The sequence below is a fragment of the Mastomys coucha genome, unplaced genomic scaffold (genome assembly GCF_008632895.1).
Source record: "Mastomys coucha isolate ucsf_1 unplaced genomic scaffold, UCSF_Mcou_1 pScaffold1, whole genome shotgun sequence".
In the NCBI taxonomy this organism is placed as follows: domain Eukaryota; kingdom Metazoa; phylum Chordata; class Mammalia; order Rodentia; family Muridae; genus Mastomys; species Mastomys coucha.
Genome location: NW_022196891.1, coordinates 71,284,050 through 71,300,230, shown reverse-complemented (window position 1 = coordinate 71,300,230; position 16,181 = coordinate 71,284,050). Strand labels below are relative to the sequence as shown.

The following is a 16,181-nucleotide window of genomic DNA, read 5'->3' as shown; positions in this document are numbered from 1 at the left end:
CGCCAAGAATTCATCAAGGTTCTCATCAAAGGTTGAAAGAGAAAAAGATGGACAAGAAGCAAGACTATCTTAGGAGCATATCTCAAAGCTGGAAACTTTGGGACAATGTGAATAATCCGTGGACTAAGAGGATGTGATTTCTGGAAGTATCCTAATGGGAGACACACTTCAGAATGCTGCAGGGGGTAGGGAGAAGGGAGAAGTACAAAGCAAAGCCCCTAGGAGATATGTTGAGAGGTGCCAAAGTGGTACAAGCAACGCCTTCTTTCAGGAGTTGTATTTCTACACTTGTCTTTACCACCAACTCAAAGTGAATCTTGATCCAAACCGCTGATTCCTCTTTGGCTGAAGTTCTGTAACTGAAGAAGTTTAAGTTACAGATTCCTGAAGCTTCTGACATAGTAATAGCACGTGATTCTCTAGTTATTGATTGATGTGTATTAGGTTCCTCAGCGACAGTCTTTATTTATTAAAGACATCTAGAATGTCATGACCATACTCAAATGGAAATTATTCAGAAAAGGTCAAAGCTGCTCCTGCTGCTCTTTTTCTATCACTCTTACCTCTCCTGTGCCACCTCCAACCATTACCTGACTGCTTTGGTTACAATGAAACTAGTCTCCTTCTTCTTGGTGTCACTTTTATCCCAAGACACTCCCTTATTTATAGTCCATTCTCCTGGAAACAAAGCTTTCCCACAAACTCCTTAATAAATGTTCCCTGAGGTTACGATGACTAACTCTCAGTATGGAACCCTTTGGGGCAACACGTGAGGCCCACAGAAGTGAGTCAGATGAGATGTGTCTCTCCAAGGACTTACCTCTGCAATCTACACTTTGGAGTGCTGAAATCCAATCCAGGGATATTGACTGTTTTACAATGGCCATCTAACATGACATTAAAGAAACCATCATGGCTCCAGCAGCATGCGTATATAGCAGAGGATGGCCAAGTCGGTCATCAAGGGGAGGAGAGGACCTTGGCCCTGTGAAGGTTCTATGGCCCAGTGTAGGGGAATGCCAGGGCCAGCAAGCAGGAGGGGGTGGGATGGTGAGCAGGGGAAGGGGAGAAGGAACAGGGGATTGTTTTAGTTTTGGGTTAATTTTACTTTATTTTATTTTTTTGGAGGGGAACCTGAGAAAGGAGATATTGTAAATAAAGAAAACACCAAATACTAATAATAAAAAAAACCAATCCAGTACTTATCTCTTCATTCAAACATGAAGAATAACAACTTGGGGAAAGAGGAATTGGATTGCCCCTTTAAAATTCCACATGCCTCTTTATTTGCATCATCATTCAGCATAATTTGCCTTGTCACTTAATAACCTAATCCACATAGTAGCTGTTTGTTTTAAGAACACACATGGTATGCACTCTCTGATAAGTGGTTATTAGCCCAGAAGTTTGGAAGACACAAAGTACAATCCACAAACCACAAGAAACTCAAGAAGAAGGAAGACCAAAAAGGGGACACTTCATTCCTTCTTAAAAAGGGAAACAAAATACCCATGAAAGGAGTTGCAGAAACTAACTATGGAGCAGAGACTCAAGGAAGGACAATCCAGCCTGATATAGCTGTCTCCTGAGAGGCTCTGATAGTACCCGACTAATACAGAAGTAGAGGCTCACAGCCATCCATTGAACTGAGTACAGGGTCCCCAGTGAAGGAGCTAGGGAAAGGACCCAAGGAGCTGAAGGGTTTGCAGCCCCTTAGGACAAACAATATGAACTAACTAGTACCCTCAGAGCTCCCAGGGACTCAACCACCAACCAAGGAGTACACATGGTGGGACTGATTGTTCCGCAGCATGTGTATAGTAGAGGATGGCCAAGTTGGTCATCAATGGGAGGAGAGGCTCTTGGCTCTATAAAGGTTCTGTGCCCCAGTGTAGGGGAATGCCAGGGCCAGTAAGAGGGAGAGGGTGGGGTGGGGAGCAGGGGGAGGGGTGAGGGAACAGGGGTTTGTTCTTGTTGTTGTTTTTTGGTTTTGAAGGGGAAACTGGGAAAGAAGAAATCATATGACATGTAAATAAAGAAAATATCTTCTTAATGTTGACGAAAATACAGTAAATACAAATACAGTAAATACAGTAGTTAAGAGAAAGTAATAATGTATTGTCTTAAAAAACAGGTCACATTAAGAGGAAATAAAATACCCGATCCTCTGACATTAAACTTTCTGTGGAAAGCGTAGCACTGGGCACCAAGATAAAATATATACATTGTTGACAACTAATACGGCTTCAGAATGGGGAGGGACTACGGCCAATTTCCTGTGAAATACTTGACCATTCACTTGGGTAAATAACTGAAACTGTCCTCCAATACAGTACTGTATCTTCTCCAGTCCCTAAGAGTCCAGTGACCACTGTTCATTTAAACCCTTAAATTAATAATGGCACAGTCCTCAGAGTGGCAAGGTTAATGCTCTGAGTTCATCTTACCTTCACATCACATTTGTCCTTCTATATTCCTCTTAGGTCAGCCAACTCTAAGAAGAATTGTCACCCAATTTATGCATTTAGTGAGATCTCTCCATTAACTGAATGGATTATACATACCATAACCTGTGCCTCTCGGGTTATTCCTTATCAGATACAAATACCTGAGAATAAAAATGGTAGCTACTATCTAGCATCAAGTAGAAGAGCAATGTATACCACTGAATTGTAATCTAGAACAAAGGATGGCTTTTAAAATATTCTATTTTTTTAAAAGTAAGACAGTACATAATATGTACAAAATTTCACTGAGTCATTAGTAAACATTAAAAAAAGTTAAATGTCTATAAGAAATGAGAAATGAATAAGTGAATAGTTTATAATGTTAGGAACATTATAGAAGAGTAAAAAGAAAGATTGTGGATGAGTACCAAAAGCAAATTGTCTTCTGGACATAGCAGGGCAGATATTCATAGGAACTCACATCAGTTATGACAGCATCCATAAGGCTTGTGTAATATCAAGCCAGACAAAATCACAGCATGGAGAGGGGAGGTGGACATGAAGTCCTTCTGTAAGGGAAGATGCTATTGGTAACTGATAGCTTTAGGGAGAGGGAGAGTCAGTTTTCTTTAAGAGTATGGGCCCTCATTCATCATCAAGTGCAATGGAAGGCCACATGCCTAAGGATATGCGGGCACCACAAGTAGGGCATGAAGGGTTTAAATTTAAAGTGGAGATAGGGCTAATCAGGACACAGACCTAGGTTGGTAGGGGAGTGAAGTATATCTGGAAGGACATGGGGTAAGGGTTGAAAGAAATCAAACTACTTAGTGGGAAACTTTCAATTAGCTAAGAATGATGAGGAAACTATAGAGTTCATGAATTATAGGCTTCTATTCTTCTAAACATTTAATCATTCTATCTTTAAAAATAGCACATTATTTTAAAATCATGCCATAGATGGATAATAATCATTATGTATGTAGTCCCTAAGGTCCTATTAATGTACCCATTTAGCAGATTAAGAAAATTGAGGCACAGAGATTTTAAATATATTGCTTAAGCTCACAAAGAAGTAACTATTAGAATTAAGGTTTGAACCCATGAAGAAAATCTCCAATCTCTTTTCTAATTACCACTGTGCAGTAATAAGGTCCGTTTGTTCAATGAATATGCATTATTTGTGGCAATTTTAATGTATTCTGTTATATATATTTTAAAAATAAGTGAAGTCAGAAAGTTTATTTTTCTCTCAATAAGTAGAAAAAAAAACAGGGAATTTGACCCATACATTGCCTTTTTTGGATACTCAGTACATGCTCTGCTGGGCCTGTGTCACACCTCACACCGTACTTTTGACAGTGTTGCAATACTAGAATCGAAACTTTTTTAGCTAGAAGGAATTTGAGAAGCAATTCCTGTCATCCACTCAGTTTTCACACATAGATGAGGTATCCCCATTAAGATCAGCCTGACATCTGGATAACATCTGGGTTGAATTTGGTTCTTGATGGCAATTCCAGTAATCCTTCTAATTTTTTTTTAATAAACATTTTGGAACAACAATCACCAGTCAGAGGAATGGATATTCTGAAGATTTTTAAGTTCATTTCTGGCTAGATATGCTTGTGAAGCTTTTGTTCAAGCTTCATGTAGACTAAAGGAGTATATTTTGAGTTTAACATTGGCCAGGTGTATGCAGTATATTTCAAGCCAAGCTCAGATACAGGCTCAATTAAACTCGTACAACATAACCACACAGCACACACACCATGCACCACACATATATCATATACAATCCATGTATACAAACTCCACATACTACACTCACACACAAGCATTACACACCAAACACTCACATACATACCACATACTGCACACATAAATATAACTGTGTATACATTAAAACAATAATTACCAATCCTGCTGTGGGAAGCATTAAAAAATTTCTAAATGCTTTTATTTTTGTAGTGAGACACACGTACGAATGAAAAAGTAACACACTTCTCCCAGTTCCTAGGCTCTGCCAAGGTTTTAATTCTGTCATTCCACTTACCAGAAGTCTCTAAGTGTGTATCTGGTGACTCAGAATTCACAAATCTCCAAAGCTTAAATATTAAAGGGAACAGGGTTGTCATGCATGGAGCAGACAATGGGGCCTGAAACTGCAAATTTGTGGGGCATTTCCCTACCCTGTAAAGCCTGAGATTTTTTTCTGCTCCTCCTGTGAAATATGGCTTCAGATCCATTCTATGAATAAAAGATTCCATGATCTTGGAAGATCTCAGACAACATGCTCAGCTCTGCTACCCTTGTCCTCTAAGACACTACGTGTGCAGTTCTAGACTCAAGCCACGAGCCCTGAGAGTTATGTAATGCAGAACTTGTTTCTGTAAGATGACTCAAGATTACAGGTCTCACACCAGCTGGGAGCTGTCAGATCTGAATGAAACTCCACACATGCTGTCACTGGATAGTATCTGTCACCCATCTTTTCTACCTTTTAAGCTGTCTGTTGGAATCATGTGTTGAAATCAGATGTTGTTGATAGCTTTGGGTGTCCTTTTCATTTCTAGGCTGCAATGACTGTTCACTTTATCCCCTACACTTCAGAGATGTATAATTGGTAAGCCATCAGATACCCACTTAGGGACAGTCTGATAATTAAAAAGACAGAACTAAAATTTTGGCAGAGATCAGGTACTAGGCAAAAGATAGATGATAGATAGATAGATAGATAGATAGATAGATAGATAGATAGATAGATAGATAGATAAATAGCTCAAACATTTTTCTATGCCAGTTTTTAATCTTCTGTGACATTTCTTCATCAACATGTTGAAGTGGATTCAGAAAAAAATGTCTTTCCTTCATTCTCCTGTATCTTTAGTTTATCTGTCCAAGAGAGTGAGTGAGTGCAGCATAGTAAGTGTTAAATTCAGTGATGCTCTGATTGTCATTTATTTTGATTCTGCAAAATGATTAACAAGCCATTTGGCTTTTGCATTTACCCCAAATGTGGGTAATGTCAAAGAGATAATTAGGTGTCCCTCAACAAAGTCCTGATCTTGTCACTGACCCTCTTCACAGCCACTTTCACCTCTTTGTTGCGAAGGGAATAGATGATGGGGTTGAGGAATGGAGTCAGGAGGGCATACACTAAAGCAATAAGCTTGTCAGTGCCCTCAGGTCTGCTCTGAGGGGAACCCACATACACTGTAAAAGCAGAAGCATAGAACAGCGCAACTACTGTCATATGGGAGGAACATGTGGAGAAGGCTTTGGCTCGACTGGCAGCTGAAGGCAGCTTCAGGACAGCTGTCAAAATACCCCCATAGAGTCCCAAGATGAGGACAAAATTGCATCCAGTGGCCACACCAATCACTGCCCCATGAATCCTAGCATGCCAGCTTGTGCTCACACAAGCCAATCGCATTAGTGGTGCCAGGTCACAAAAGTAATGGGCTATTTCTTTCAAGCAATATGGTAGACTGGCAGTGAGACCTGCAGGCACCAGGGCAGCTGAAAAGCCGGCCACCCAAGTGGCACCTGCAAGCCATAGCTGTACCTGTCTGCTCATGAGTGAATGGTAGTGTAATGGGCGACAGATAGCAAGGTAGCGGTCCAGAGCCATGACACCTAACAGGTAGCACTCTGTCATGCCCAAGGAGTGGAAGACATACAGCTGGATGAAGCATGCAGATGAGGGGATGGATGAATGCCCATGGAGCAGGGTATGCAGCAAAGTGGGTACTGTGGTGCTCACATACCAGATTTCCAGGAAGGAGAGGACACTGATAAAGAAGTACATGGGAGTGGACAGCCCTGAATCTGCCTGAACCAAGATAATGATGAACAAGTTCCCTGCAAGTGTGAGGAGATAGATGCACAGGATTCCCAGGAAGGCAAGAGGTCTGAGGGTGCCAGAGGTAGTGAAACCAGCAAGGATGAAAGTCCTGGTCCAGGTGTAGTTGACATGATCCATGATACCCAGGAGAAGGGGAAGTTAAGGTCCAAGATTAACTACTTCAGGATCCTCCATCTCTTCATGAAATACTCCTAGAGCCAAGAGCAGCAACTGTGAGCACATGTCTGAGCTTGCATCTTATCTAATTCTATCCCTATCTTGTGATACCAGAGCTGCAGCCCCCTCCCATCTCCATCAAGGTGAAATGATTGACTACAACATCAGTAAGTGGCTGGACTAGAACTAGAAATGAAGAGTCCTAGTTTATCCTAGTGTATATTCTACTACTGAACTCTTGAGAGTCCAACAACCCAGTTCTCCCCTATCCCATTGTCAATAAAAGGAAATGGAACACTTCTACTGCAATCTCTCTCTGTTTCCTGAGGACTCTGTGCGTCTAGTTTACAATAATAAAATATCTAGAAGTATTGGTCTGTTCTAAAGGCTTGATGTCTAAGGACAATTATAGTGACCCTTTTCAGGAAGTCTTACACTTCAGTGACTATTCTGGCAGGGGAAGATTAGGTGATCTATGCATGATAATGATACAGACACTCTAAGATTAATCCCTAAAATATAATGGCCCATGAAATATAATGATTATTCACTCCCAGGCCCATGATATGCCATGATTTTTCCCCAACAGGCCCATGATCTCCTATGAGTATTCACTATCAGGCCCATTTCTAATGATTTCTAATGATTGTTCATCCTCAGGTCCAGGATATCTACTGATTGTTCACCCAACATTCATACCGTACCTTCTAAAAGCTGATCTTCTTGAGAGACAGACGGTATGAATTTTCAAAGAAGAAAAACATGAGTCAGCATCCCCAAGCAGGAAAGAGAGTTTGCAGCAGCTGTGAACTGGCTGCATGCCCTTGCTCTGACACACCCGGGCTGTATACTCTGAACTAGGGGATTTTTTTTCCTTAACCAACTTCCTGTTCCCTAAAATGAAGAAGAGGAACAAGATTTGGCAGTTGGTTTCTAAAACTGTTAGGAGTTCTGATCTCCCCAGGGTATTGGGAAATGTTTGTGAGTTTTATGGTTGAGTTTTCCTTCCATAACCTGAGGGTAGTCACTAGGAAAGGTCAAAATCAAAACTCTTGCTTTCAATAAGAATCTTCTGGCAATCCCCTACACTCTACCACCTTCATGCATCACCTGACCATTTGGTGGCATTAGCACCAGTGCCATCCCTTTAATGGCAATTCCTATCTCTAACTACTTATATGAAATGGTCCTAGAAACGCTGCTTTCCCAGAGGCTCTTCGTTGGGTGTTCCCTGGAGCTGTGAGTGTGATAAGCTCTCACACTCCCTCTGGAGCAAGAAGTTCAACAGAGAGAAGAAAAACACACCAGTTCTATTCCTCAGATGACTTCTTTTCTTTCTTGCTACCAGGGATGATGCTTCTGTCATGAAATCTATACTTCAGTAAGAGACAACTAATTGACAGTAATTCCATGGGAAATGATTTCAAAGGAAGAGATGAACAATTATTTAAAATAATTTTACAGAGAATCTCCCCCTTTGGTGCCTTAATCTCTTTATTATTATTATTATTATTATTATTATTATTATTATTATTATTATTATTACTACTACTACTACTACTACTACTACTATTTACTTTACATCCCCATCACTGTCCCCACTTCTGTTCCCACCTCAAACAGTGCTTACTCCTATCTCCTGCTTTCCTTCTCCTCCAAGAGGGTGGAGCTCCCTCCCCCAACCCTGTAGCCTCCCAGCCCTGCAGGACTAGGCACATCCTCTCCTACTGAGGCCAGGCAAGGCAGCCCAGTTTGGGAATCATATTCCACAGACAGGCAACAAATTTACAGAAAATGTAGTTGTTCTCTAAATATCCTTTTTATCAGTATATTTGTTCATAGTATTGTTTCCTAGGGGTAAAATATGAACCAAAGTTCAAAGTGATATAATAATAATAATAATAATAATAATAATAATAATAATAATAAAACAACAACCACCTGTAGTGACAAGTACCACGGGAGTGAGTCTGTACTCATTAATCACATATACATGAACCACTTTTTGCTTTCCATACCTTGTACATAGGAAAAGATGCTAGAGAGAACAGTGTTTCTTTCCTCAAAAAGTTTAATTTGTTATGTGAGATAAACTTTAAATGGAGACTTAAAAAAAAGGATATATAAACATGTGAAAATTTATCAGTTTTACTCACAAAAAAGGTTTGTTCTATTTGAAACTACATTGTGATATTTCCTTCATGGTTTTGGTTTTTTTTTTTGTTTTTTTGTTTTTTGTTTTTCTGTTCACCAAGATCTGGAAGTTTACAAACATATGTGATTGGGAACATGTCAATCAAAGAGATATTTTAAATCCTTACAGGAATATAAAATAATACTCATTTTTACAAAGGTCAGGTTATCTCAGGTTATCCTATTTCTAGGAATTCATCTTGCATATGTTTGCATGTGTCTGTGAATACGCATGCATACATGTAAATACGTTTCCTTTTAGTATTATTTGTAATTGTAAGGGATCAAAAGCAACTCAAGAGCTCCCCAGCAGAAGATTGGTTAAAAAACAAAACAAAAAACAACAACAGCAGCAATAACAACAACAGCAGCAGCAGCAGCAACAACAATAACAAAAAAACAGGAGATACCACGTATCTTCTCTATCAAAATGAGAACATACATTCCAGGAATGATACGGAAAACAATCTTCCAGAATGTATAAAAATGCTTCCATTAGTTTGCTTGTCAAGTTGTAAAAACACAATTAAATTTTGTTTTGATGAATATGGTGTGTGTCAAAGCCCAGAAATGGGGAAACTAGGTTTGAGAGCTTCACTCGTGTTATGTGCCGTGAATTACTTTGATTATTATAAAGGATAGAGTTATATTACCTACTGGAACAGTTGTGCTCACCTTAAAAATTCACTTCAGCATGATGACAATGTGTCCTGCCCTAGCAATCAACAATGAGCACATACATATTTGCTTGCATTGCTGGGTGACTGCTGAAGACTCCATAGAAAGACCTTAGGTCTTTTGGCCTCATCATCAAGTATAGACCCTAGAGATGAATTAATTTGCTCCAGGAGACGCTCAGCACTTCTTTTGGTTATCATCGAGTAGTGTGCTGTTTGGATCATATTCTGTTCTCCTTCAAACTACTTCTCAATATAGATGGGTTGAGCTAACTGCCACTCAGAAGACAAAAAGCAAGGAGAAAACAAATGCTATGGTACCCATTTCACATACGCAAGAAGAATGACAGGATGTTCCAGGGTGTCACTGAACACATTGGTACAAAGGCAATGGCTGAGTTGATTTATTACCAGTTTGACTGACCTGCACGTGATAAATGTGAAATATGTAAAAACCAGGCAAGAACCTCCATTACGGAATTTATATGTAAAAAGTTTCAAGTAGTGTCCTTCTCACAAAGACATTTACTTTTCCATGTGTTTTACAGGTATCAAATACTTTAACACAAAAATTCTCTCAGCTTATCTACTCTCCTCATTTCACAAGAGGGAAAGTCAAGCAACAAAGGGGTTAAAAGACAAATTCAAAGATATTAAGGAGAAAAACTATTAGAAATAATGATCAAACCATGGAAAATGATGTGTAAATCCCATTTCTAAGCACCATCTCTCATTTGTCTGGAGGAAAGGCGAAACTGTTACCAGATAGAAACCCTCTTAAGTGCCCAGATCATAGTCAGCTACTTTGTTTTATTTCTTTCCATCTTTAGTTTGAATCCATTATTATGTTTTATGGGTAAGGAAATATATTTCAGGAGAGGCTTTTTGCCTAGAATTTTATAACTAAAAGGAGAAAATATATCTAGATATGTGTAGACATATTTCCCTCTCTTTACCATCGTCAGAAATTACCCATCTGAACCTGCATCAGGTGTTTTCCCTTTTAAAGCAGAGTGGAGCAGGAAAGAGGTCTCAGAAAGCAGAGTGCTTGCCTTGCACATTTAAGGTCCTAAGCTCAAAATGGTACTGCAGTCCCAGAACCAAACTTTCTTAAACAGGAAAGAATCTGAAAAAACCATCCCTACCCAGGACATGTTTTTCAGGGAGTGAAGAGAAGCCAAGGATAGAGCAGCCAAGATTGCCAAAATGCATCTAAGGATGAATGTGTGTCTCTTCATATATATGAATCTCAGTCCAGAATTGCTTCTATATTTACTTTAAATAATTGTCATGGTCTTTTCTTAGAAAGGATGTGTAAAGAAACGTAAAATTGGATAGTGGCCTAGGTAGGTGGATCCGTGAGTATCAGCATCTGCCACTAAGCCTGAAAACCTCAATCCTGTCTCCAAGCCCCACCTGGTAGGAAATAACCACCTCATGAACCTTGTTCTTTGCTTTCTACATGTACTCAAATGCACATGTGCAAGAAGCATGCACTTCCAGGTGTGCACACACATGCAAACACACATATACACAAACAAACAAACTAACTAAACTTTTTTTTTAAAAAAAAGAAGTGGGCATCTCCTGGTATAATTCAGAAATGAAGACTATTATTGACCAAATATAAATTAATTTTATTAAGAATATTCGAGACTCATAGAGTAGCTAGTCTGTCTCTGCCAGGTTCTTTCTAAGGAGCTGTGCATCCTTTGGAGTTTTATATCTCCTCCTCGGTTTTTAGTTCAGTCACCAGAAATAGAGCTGAAGCAAGTCATCTCAGAGGAGAGAGTGGTGAGGAAACCAGGTGGGCATAAGAAAGGAAGGAGTTGCCGGGCAGTGGTGGCACATGCCTTTAATCCCAGCACTTGGGAGACAGAGGCAGGCAGATTTCTGAGTTCGAGGTCAGCCTGGTCTACAGAGTGAGTTCCAGGACAGCCAGGGCTACACAGAGAAACCCTGTCTTGAAAGAGAGAGAGAGAGAGAGAGAGAGAGAGAGAGAGAGAGAGAGAATGAGAGAGAGGAAGGAGTCTAAGCTCTAACTCCTAATTCCTATTCTTGTATGTTTTCACTTTGTACTTATAATATTCCTATGTGTTCCTTCATATGTGATTTGTTCTTTTGTCTTTTTTAAAATGGAGAAGTTAGTGTTTTCTGGGGAGTTTTGTTTCAGTTTTATGTAAGACAGGTGGGTCCACATCTTGCCAAGGCTGTACAGCAGTGAAGGAAAACAGGACACACACCCTACCTAGTCACATTTTGATAAAAAACATTACCATGGAAATAGTCAGCAAGACTAAGACCCCAGGCATGTGGACTCAAGCCTAGACAATGGCACTGACTGAACCCTCAGTGGTAATGGTCAGAGGATGTAGAAGTTGATAGGCCCTGCATCTTCTGAATCCAGCGCCTTTAAGGACCACACTTAACTCTTATATTTGCTCTTCACTGTGGAATATTTCTGACTACTGGACTCACTTCTGTCTTCCTATATTTTATCCAGGAGATCTGTCTCCCACTCATAACCAGTCCATTACCACAAGAGGCATCATTTCCTCTCTAATCTTGTACTAATTGTGGGGTCTTTCTAAGGCTCTGTGTCCTGGTGAGTACAGTTCCATTAGTGAATACAGTACAAATGATATTGGTCCTATCCCATAATAATGAATATTGCTCTTCAATTCCAAAGTTGTTGTTTATAAATATATAGAGTCTGGTTAAATTCCTATGACTGGTCTAAATGGGATTTTAAAAATGGACAGTTATAAATAAATATCATCTCATCTAATCTTAGTTGCAAATTCTGCTAGCACCGTCAGTGTCTAGTATAAGTAACTGGAGCCTCTGGTGTGAATTTGAAAAAAGAAGAATGGTGTACACGTATCATGACCTGTCTTGTTTCACTAGAGTGCCATTAAAATAAAAGTGTGAGCAAAAATAATAAGCTGCCAAAACAATGCTCAGGGACTATACAAATCCTAACCATGAAGAGGGGAGACCAGAATGCATGTGCCTCTCTGCTCAAAGGCTCACTGACATGAAATGATCCTGGGAATGTTTGAGCTGAGTGTTTAAAGCAACTCTTCAATATTCTTCCTTTTCAGGAGATCTCAGGCAATTGTCTTGACCAAACTTATCTTTAGCCAGCCCAATTATTTTTTCCATATCCTGTTTCTAAGACAAGGAACTTTGACCTCCACGACTGGCTACTGATGTAACACATCCTGTTGCAGCATGTGTCTCCCAGGGAAAAGGAAGAGGGAGGCAGACCTTAAGCAGCTTCAGGAATCCTCTCACAAAACTTTTCTTCAGAGCAACTCAGGGGAACAGAGTGTGCAACATTAACAAGTTTGCTAATGAGAAAACAAACGAGTTGCTTAATTAAGCTGGGGAAGTCAGAAGCCAGAGCAAGGGAATAGTTCCCAGGAGGAAGTCTATGCCCAATTAATGACACGAACCTTCAACTTCAGTAATTATTAGAGTTTTCTCTTCGGAGACCACCAGTGAAGGAGTTACATAGTAGGAAGCTTCGGGGACACTTCCTTTTGCTTCCTCCAATTAGTCCTAATTAGGATCATGGGAACAGAGACTAGGATGTCAAAGAAGCTGTTCTAGGGTACGTCTTTGTAGGACTCCCTTTCCTTGGTTATGTCAGGGATGTTCCCTAAATCATATATTTGTTTCTTATACTCATTGGAGGTAATAATGTGGCTTAGACTGACAGCCAGGCCAGAGTTTAAATTCAGACATTGCCCCTCGCTTTCCCCCGTATAAAGTGAGCCACAGACCTTCCCAGGACTCAATCTTTAATACAGGAAAGTAACTGGATTCCATGATCTTTATGGTGTTTTGAACTCTACTTCTAAACTATGATAAATGACATGGAGTATAAAATAAGTATGATAAAAAAATCCCATCCTAATATCAAGGTGACAGCAATGAAAGTGTCAAATCAAGTCCAGTAGATTGATTCTTGATTACACACATACATACATAAAGGAGCGAATGAGGTGGAGGAAAGATGTAGCATGTGAACTCAAGCAAATTAAGCCATTTTTGTGTTCTTTTCTGCTCATTTAGAACATGCTATAAGCTGTCCGTTTTATGAAAAGAAAGCTCATCTTTCCATTTCAAAAATGTTTCAATAATTGCCTGTCTTTACATCCCTATATGGCTGTACACTTACATGTTTATTTTGATTCTGAGGTGCTACTGAAAGTAAAATACACAAGTTAATAATATCATAGACTATTCCATCAAAACCCTTAGACTTTAATTCTGATCCCACACTTGATCAATTTTAAAACACACAATTTACAGAATTCATTTTGGCCTAATTTGCAAACTGAAAGTAGTAGATAACTGAAGTGAACATACAGTAAGCTGCTACAAGATGAAACCAAGCCGGGCGGTGGTGGTGCACGCCTTTAATCCCAGCACTTGGGAGGCAGAGACAGGTGGATTTCTGAGTTCAAGGCCAGCCTGGTCTACAGAGTGAGTTCCAGGACAGCCAGGGCTATACAGAGAAACCCTGTCTCGAAAAACCAAAAGAATGAAACCAAACTTTGCTGACTGCTATCGTTCTTAGCAGCATAACTGAGACTAATTCCAAACACAGGAGATGGTTTCTAAACCTTAGAGGTACTGGTTTAGAGATGAGTTCAGTAGATAACTAAAATCCTAGAGGTCTTCAGTTATGTGTACACTGGGTGGTTTTTAGAACTCATTAATCTATGACAGAGGCCAGATCTCCGAGATGTTGGAGATATTCATGACTCATGACATGGTTCAGAGATCTGAATCTCTTCAGGTATATGAACTGCAGTTTGCCTAGGGCTAAGAGACTCCAAGGAGCTAAGGTCCTGCCCTTCCTGGAAGGAAAGCTCAGCTGTGACAGTTCAGTAAATGCAGTAGCGTCTTGATGAGTTGTAGGGAAGGATCAGAGCGTGGGAAATGTTTAAAGCTTGACATGGAAAATAAGTTCAATTACTGTTAAGTTTCTGTCCTCTCTCCTGTGGCTTACCTCACAGACCTTACATACTTAACACATGGGCAGTCACTCAAGGTCTCAATATCATAAAAAAAAAAAAGATACTTTATATGTTTTACTGCAAAAAATCCAGTTACCTTTACATTGTATGATGTTACTTTTGGTTTATTTGTCTTTATGGTTTGGGGAAATTTGGGGTTTATAGAAAATGGTGCAAGGGCCAGAGAGATGACTCAGTGAATAAAAAGATTGACTCAAAGACCCAATTACCTCTCTTTATTATGTTGACTCAATGAAGTAGCAGGAAAGTTGTCCACTGACCTCCATATGATCACTAGGCATGGATATGCTTGTGTGAGTGCACTAGCACACACACACACACACACACACACACACACACACACACACACACACAAATACACAGAAAGAGAGAGGCAGAGAGACAGAGAGAAATGATAGATGATAGATAGATAGATGATAGATAGACTAAAGAGAAAAGGAAAGACAATTTAAAATGAATGATGTCTACACTACAGTTTCCATATATACTTTGCTCCAACACATGTACCACCTCCTTCATCATCAGCATTTCCCAAAACAGAGAGACAATTGCTATATGAGCATGATATGTTTTCATCAGCCAAATCCATGCTGTACATTTTGCAGTTTGGGACAAATGTGTAACAATCAGCTACCATATGGAACACACTGCCCTAAAAATGACCTGTTCTTCTCCTTCTCCCAAGTCCATGTAATGATTGGTATTTTCTATTGTCCTCCATCTACATGTTTGCCTTTCTACAATGACAATTAGTTGGAACTTGATCTGAAGAAAGCCTCTCTCCTCATGCCCCAACAAAAGGCTCGAGTCTCCCAGCAAACACAACCTTACATTTGCATGGGTAAACTCCAGTCATTGGAAGAAGTACCATTTCTTGTTGGCTTTAAAGTACTGTGCCTTGATTAGTGGAAAGACAGTCTTTCAGTTGCTTGGAGATTTACTCTCATTGTTACAAATTTTCTTGGCTGCTAACACAGGAAATCCACTCACTTTTGAGTAAGTGGAAAATTTATCTTAGTTTAAGCCATGATATTACAACATTAGGCTCCATTAAAAACTTCTCTCAAATAGCCTTTTCTCTAAAATAGCCTTTTCTTGCCTTTTGTTTTCCCCAGTAGAGAGAACTGAGCTGGTAACCACAAGAAAGGTAAGAAGACAAGTGATCAGAAGAGAATAGAGTGCCATTCCACAGTCAAAACTCTGACCCATAATTGTTCCTGTCTGAAAGAACTGCAGGGATGGAAACGGAGAGGACTCTGAGGACAAGGAGATCCAGCGACGGGCCCAAAGTGGAATCCAGCTCAAGGGGAGGCCCCAAGACCTGACACTAGTACTGAGGCTATGGAGCTCTAGCAAAAGGGGCCTAACATGACTGACCTCCAAAAGACCCAACAGGCAGCTGAGTCAGAGGCAGATATTTGCACCCAACCAATGGACAAAAGCTGCTGACCCCTGGGCTTGAATTAGGGAAAAGCTGGAAGAAGCTGAGGAGGAGGGCACCCCTGTAAGAGGACCAGCACTCTCAGTTAACTTGGACCCCCAGGATCTCTCAGACACTGGAACACCAGCCAGGCAGCATACAAAAGCTGATATGAGGTCCCCAACATGTATAGAGCAGAGGACTGCCAAGTGTGAGTTCAGTTAGAGAAGATATACCTAACCCTCAAGAGACTGGAGGCCCTAGGGAGTTTAGAGGTCTGGTGGGGTAGGGACATTCTCCTGGAGACAGTGGAGCGGTGAGGAGGTATGGGATTGGAAACAGTCAGGAGGGGAATAAAATCTGAAGTGT

At 40.1% G+C, this 16,181-nt stretch overlaps 1 protein-coding gene across 1 annotated transcript; it reads right to left on the bottom strand.

Moving 5' to 3' along the window:
- Nucleotides 1-5,454: 5,454 nt before the first annotated feature.
- Nucleotides 5,455-6,442, bottom strand: LOC116071243 (olfactory receptor 6N1-like). Its single transcript, XM_031342721.1, has one exon. The coding sequence runs from the start codon at nucleotides 6,430-6,432 to the stop codon at nucleotides 5,488-5,490; it is 945 nt and encodes a 314-aa protein (XP_031198581.1). The 5' UTR covers nucleotides 6,433-6,442; the 3' UTR covers nucleotides 5,455-5,487.
- Between the last annotated feature and the right edge of the window lie 9,739 nt (nucleotides 6,443-16,181).